The sequence below is a fragment of the Acanthisitta chloris genome, unplaced genomic scaffold (genome assembly GCF_000695815.1).
Source record: "Acanthisitta chloris isolate BGI_N310 unplaced genomic scaffold, ASM69581v1 scaffold18586, whole genome shotgun sequence".
Classification (NCBI taxonomy): Eukaryota; Metazoa; Chordata; class Aves; order Passeriformes; family Acanthisittidae; genus Acanthisitta; species Acanthisitta chloris.
The window spans coordinates 40,456-46,383 of NW_008679091.1; the positions used below are offsets into that span (position 1 = coordinate 40,456).

The 5,928-nt window shown below is 39.5% G+C and overlaps 1 protein-coding gene across 1 annotated transcript; it reads right to left on the minus strand.

Annotated features, from left to right (window-relative positions):
- Positions 1-1,101: 1,101 nt before the first annotated feature.
- On the minus strand, positions 1,102-5,109 carry UFL1 (UFM1-specific ligase 1; the record flags this gene model as incomplete). Its single annotated transcript, XM_009077171.1, has 6 exons — positions 1,102-1,314; positions 1,972-2,152; positions 2,566-2,651; positions 3,676-3,756; positions 3,891-4,021; positions 4,946-5,109. Coding segments are annotated over 6 exons (856 nt in total), but the record flags the coding sequence as incomplete, so codon positions are not given.
- Between the last annotated feature and the right edge of the window lie 819 nt (positions 5,110-5,928).

The following is a 5,928-nucleotide window of genomic DNA, read 5'->3' on the forward strand; positions in this document are numbered from 1 at the left end:
TAGATTGCCCAGGGAGGTGGTGGAGTCACCATCCCTGGAGGTGTTTCAGAGGTGTCTGGATGTGGCACTGGAGGATATGTTTTAAGGTTTAGGGTTTCCAGCAGTGACAGGTTCATGGTTGGACTCAATGATCTTAGGGATCTCCAACTCTGATGGTTCTATTATTCTATGTGAAACTATAAGCCTGTGTGTGTATGGAACACAATACACTGTTACTTGAAAAATAACCATTTCGTGAGGCCTCACATGATGATTTCAATTAAAACTTCCTAATTTCATACCCAAAGTGTTCACAACTGTGCTCTGCTGGATCTACATTTAATGTACACTGTAGTAGTGTATAACAAAACTCCATTTGTCACCTTCACCCAGCAACTGGAATAGATTGCCCAGGGAGGTGGTGGAGTCACCATCCCTGGAGGTGTTTCAGAGGTGTCTGGATGTGGCACTGGAGGATATGTTTTAAGGTTTAGGGTTTCCAGCAGTGACAGGTTCATGGTTGGACTCAATGATCTTAGAGATCTCCAACTTTGATGGTTCTATTATTCTATGTGAAACTATAAGCCTGTGCGTGTATGGAACAGAATACACTGTTATTTGAAAAATAACCATTTCTTGAGGCCTCACATGACAATGCCAATTAAAAATCCTTAATTTCATGTCCAAAGTGTTCACAACTGTGCTCTGCTGGATCTACATTTAATGTACACTGTAGCAGTGTATAACAAAACTCAATTTGTCATCATCACCCAGCAACTTGAATAGATTGCCAAGGGAGGTGGTGGAGTCACCATCCCTGGAAGTGTTTCAGAGGTGTCTGGATGTGGCACTGGAGGATCTGGTTTAGGGTTTAGGGGTTCCAGCAGTGACAGGTTAATGGTTGGACTCGATGATCTTAGAGATCTCCTCCAACCTTGATGATTCTACTGTGCTCCTAACTTCCTAACTACAATGATCCTAACTGTGTTCCCTGGCTGCAATTTGCAACTGTTAGAAGCCAAATTTTAAAATCTGTCAAGCATTTTCTGCTATCCTTCCCTTCAGGATAAAATCAAATTAAATCTGACTGTAGCATGGAGTTGTATGCACCAAGCAGTAACTTTATTCCTCTGTTACAGAAGATTTCCTAGGTCTGAGAACAAGATCTTTGATAGAGGTAGTGACTTCCTGGAGCTCTTTTCGAATGGCATCTGCTCCTTCCTCCTCTTCCATGTTATCTGTTGTCTCACTGTCTCCATGTTCAGTTTTCTTAGTCTGGCTGATCAATTGTTTCACTACTAATCCCTGGTACTTGACTAAAAGAGAATGCTGATCCTGAGGGCACAAAAAGAGAACAGAACAGTGGTGTCAATGTTACAGAGAAGGTACACATACCTATAACTAAAGATGAAATTTCTAAAAAAGGATTCTCTCATTCTTGCTTAAAGAGGGTTAGTTGTAAATAAATATATTTCCATCAAGGTATTTTCCAACCTGAATTCTGAGAGGCAGAAAAATGCAAGTGCAGCCATGCTGCAAAACCAGGACAACAGCAATGCAATTAGTAAACATCATCAGTTTGGGCAGCATAGGACACAGAATTTGAGTATTTTTGCTTTTGAAGGGCTCTATCTTTCCTTAAAACTGAATTAGAGAAGTTGAAAAGCAACCAGGCTCTAGCTGAGAGGCAAGAGAGTGCAAAAATGTTCAGTTGTAAGAACTGTAACATCCATCCCCAAACAAAGAGCTCTCTGTGCATAAAGGCAAAGTATTAATAACAGATTGATTTTTAATTGGATTTAAGAAATCCCAGAAAGGATAGGTTTAAAATACAGTCCAGATTAGAGGAATTGTATATGCTGTATATAAAGCAATGATTAGACGTGAAACACCACAGTGCCAGGATTATGCAGCAGAAACAGTATAAGGCACAACTTTTATGTCTGTCCTAGAAAAAAGGTAATTTCCCCTCAAAAAGCTAGAACAGAATACCTCTGGGATCTTGCCACTTAGGAAATGAATGATCTGTGGGACTGATCTTCCTGGTGCATGGAGCATACAGTGGGTTGAAAACTGAAATAACAGCACTGATGTCAGGTGCAGAACAAGGGCTGGATCTTCTGTGACTTTGAGCTGTTCAATCAGAGCATGTCTGTGCTGAAACAGGACTTGCCTAAGGAACAGGAACACATTGAACAAACACGATTCTATGGGTCTACCACAGAGCAGTTGATCATAGACTCTCAAACATATCTAACATCAATTAATTTTAATTTTCTCCACTGATTGATATGAAATTCCAAACCAAAACAAACCCAACAAATAGCACAAGTGTAGCTCAGATTTTTAAAGACTCCTAGAGAATTTATACCCTATGTTGTAGCAAGCAGTGAGCCAAGCAAATCAGTTAAATATGAACTCTCCCCAACTCTTTCTCTCATGGAACTAGGACTGCTTAACTTTGCATTTTTCAGTTACACAGTTTGGAAGGGACTGTCTCGTACACTGTGACTGCTACCAAACTAACCATCTAACACTTGTGCAGCAATGCAGCTATATTTCAGAGAATAAATAAGAATAAGGTACCTTTCCTTCTTTTTGTCTCCTTTTTTCACCATAATACCACAAATATCCACTGCAGAATCAAGGCATGAAAGAAAGTCATCTACACTCTATTAAAAAAGGATACAAATATTTAATCTGTGTTAGCAGTTTACCTACTGTTCACAATTAATCACACAAAGAGATGATGGTGAATACATTTGAAATAGACTATAGAAAAAAAAGAGAGAAAGTAACACCTATTTAGTAGAAATTAACTTTGTTCATCTTAAACAGTTCAACCACTCCCTCTTGGGGTGTTCAGGCTCTGGAATAGATTGCCCAGGGAGGTGGTGGAGTCACCATCCCTGGAGGTGTTTGAGTGTCTGGATCTGACACTGGAGGATCTGGGTTAGGGTTTAGAGGTTCCAGCAGTGACAGGTTAATGGTTGGACTTGATGATCTTAGAGGTCTCCTCCAACCTTAATGATTCTATGTTTCTATATACTTAAATACTAACCCAAACTGTAATACATTAGTCTTAAAACTGGGATTTAAAAATGAATACATGTTGTAGAATTATTTACAGATACATCTTTTCTTGAGAAACATATCAGTATGGACTTTTCATAATGGGATTTAAAAATGAATACACGTTGTAGAATTATTTACAGACACATTTTTTCTTAAGAAACATATCAGTATGGACTTTTCATAAAAGAATGAATAACTAATCTTCCTTCGTGCTTACACTGCCACAATTTGAACACCTGTCTTTTTAAAAATATCCATGTTTTGACTAGTTAGGAAATACATGGATGAACAATCAGGAATTTTGGGAACAAAATACATGAAATGTCAACTACTTTAAACTGGAGATTCTCTCTCTGCTTTTACTTTTTTCACCTGCCTATAAAAGACACACAAGATTCCATCTGGAAGCAAAGAACTATCAGTATCAAAACCTAAGATTACCCTTTCACCTCTGAAAATTCACAGATATGAAAATACACTTACTGCCTTACACAAAGTCAGAAGATTATTTTGCCTTCATCCTCAACAGCAGCAGCAGTTCTGTACTACATTATGTCAGCTGTTTATTAGCATTTTATCAGCAGAATGGAAAATTTCAACTTGGATTCTGGATCACTTTACCTTGCCATTCAGGGAATTGTGCAGTTTAGTTAAAGGCCCTTTGGTGTCTTCTGGCAGTTTCCCTAAAATCTTGGCCCTGCCCTGTATGGGACAAGAATAGAAATAATCTGTAATATTAATTACATTTTAGCCATAGACATATTTAAATAGCAACAATTAAGTACTGAACAAACATCACTGATGCACTTGATAAAAAGGAACTGTTATCTGCATACCTCACTTGTGATCGTAGTGTAGTTCTCTGTTGTCATCATTGAATCAGATGCTAAGAGGCTGAAAATCAGGTTGGTAATGTCTGTACACACAGTCTTCAGCAAGTGCTTGGCAAGGTTACTCTGAGTCTCATCTGTTAAAAGAAACAACTGATTAAATCAGCTTATTACAGTTATCTGATTCCCATGGTGTTATCACAAGGACTCTATCAACCTAGGAGAAAGTTATCTGGATACATGAAGCTAACATCCCCCATTTGCTGTCCTTAGGGAACATTCTTCAGTGAAAAATGGGAGTTTTCAGGTCTGTAGGAACATTTTAAGCACTGTCAGTATTTCAAAGGTGTATCTGTATAAACAGTAAACTAGTCCCTGTGCAATCCTCCTGAAACAGTAAGGAATGACCACTGCTAGCCTCCAAGTCAAAAGCATGTACAAGAGAGCAGTTAAACAGAAGAGCAGGCACATGACTTTGACGTTGAAATAGTACAATTTCAAAAAAAAAGAGGCTACAGAATACAAGAACAAAGTCTAATGGGAAATAATTCCATTTATTCCTAAACACAGGAATATCAGGGGGTTTTGCTAGTCTTTCCTTTTGTTAGGAGAGGCTGAGGGAGCTGGGGGTGTTCAGCCTGGAGAAGAGGAGGCTCAAGGGAGACCTTCTCACCCTCTGCAACTCCCTGACAGGAGGTTGGAGTCAGGTGGGGGTTGGTCTCTTCTCCCAGGCAACCAGCAGCAGGACAAGAGGGCACAGACTCCAGCTCTGCCAGGGGAGGGTTAGGTTGGAGATTAGGCAGAGATTTTTTCCAGAGAGAGTGCTCAGGCATTGGAATGTGCTGCCCAGGGAGGTGGTGGATTCACCATCCCTGGAGGTTTTCAAGCTGAGACTGGATGTGGCACTTAGTGCCATGGTCTAATAACCACAGTAGGGTTGGACTTGATGATCTTTGAGGTCTTTTCCAACATGGTTGATTCTATGATTATGTGATTCTATGTTTCTATGATTCTAACATCCTTGAAGGAGCATATTAATTTTTTACATATATATTTTGTACCTGTAAAATGCTTCATTCCCTTTTCAAACAACCGAATGTTGTTGTACAAGTTTGAGAATTCCTCCTGCAAGTCCTTCATAGTCTGTCTTCTGCTAGCTCCAGAGGAAGATGTTGAAGAAGTAAAAACAGAACGCACAACTTCCTGGTAAGTTTTTGTTAAAGGTCTTAGAACAGGAAAGAAAAAAGAAGAAACCATTAAGCAAAGTGTAAAACTGTAGGTTTTTCCAAATACAGCAGCAATAGAGAAAGATATCTCATTACAGAGTAAACTATGGACATGGATGCCACGGAATGGTGAGATAAATAAAAAGCAAATAATGGAAAGCAGAAAAAAAAACCACTAGGAAATTAAAATCTACTTTGGTAACTGCAGATGCAGTACTGTTACAGTGTGCCTGGTATGCAACTGCTTGCCAAGCTTTTAACTCCTAACAACTCCTGAATGGAAACAAGGTGAAAGACAGAAGGATTTCCAGAAGCAATGCTGTTCACAGACTCTCAGGGCTCCATGGACAAACTTCAGGCCCTTCTCAAGATGCAGCAACTACTGCACTCCAAGTTTATCAAGCTTGGCTGTTACAGTTTCACCATGTCCCTACATATATATTCACAACCAGTCTGGCACGGAACATCTTTGAAAAGAATTGATTCACCTTTGCATAGATCAGTTTGCTGACTTAGCTTACTACCCAGTTCACATGGGAACCAGCAGAGCCACAGATGGCAGGAAACTCAAACATATACCAAAGGCTGCACAGAAGATGGGACTAGTGAAACCCCAACATGGATCAGTGTAAGGGGGTGGAAATGCACCCAGGAAGCTGAAAATAAGCTTTGCTGACAAAGGACACAGAATCACCAACTGCTAAGCAGCATTATTTCTCATTACTGTGTCAGCATGACTTTCTAATACATAAAAAGTATGTGACATGGAGCTGTAGAGAAAAAGAATATTGGGGTTCACTTCTATCAACAAAGCACTT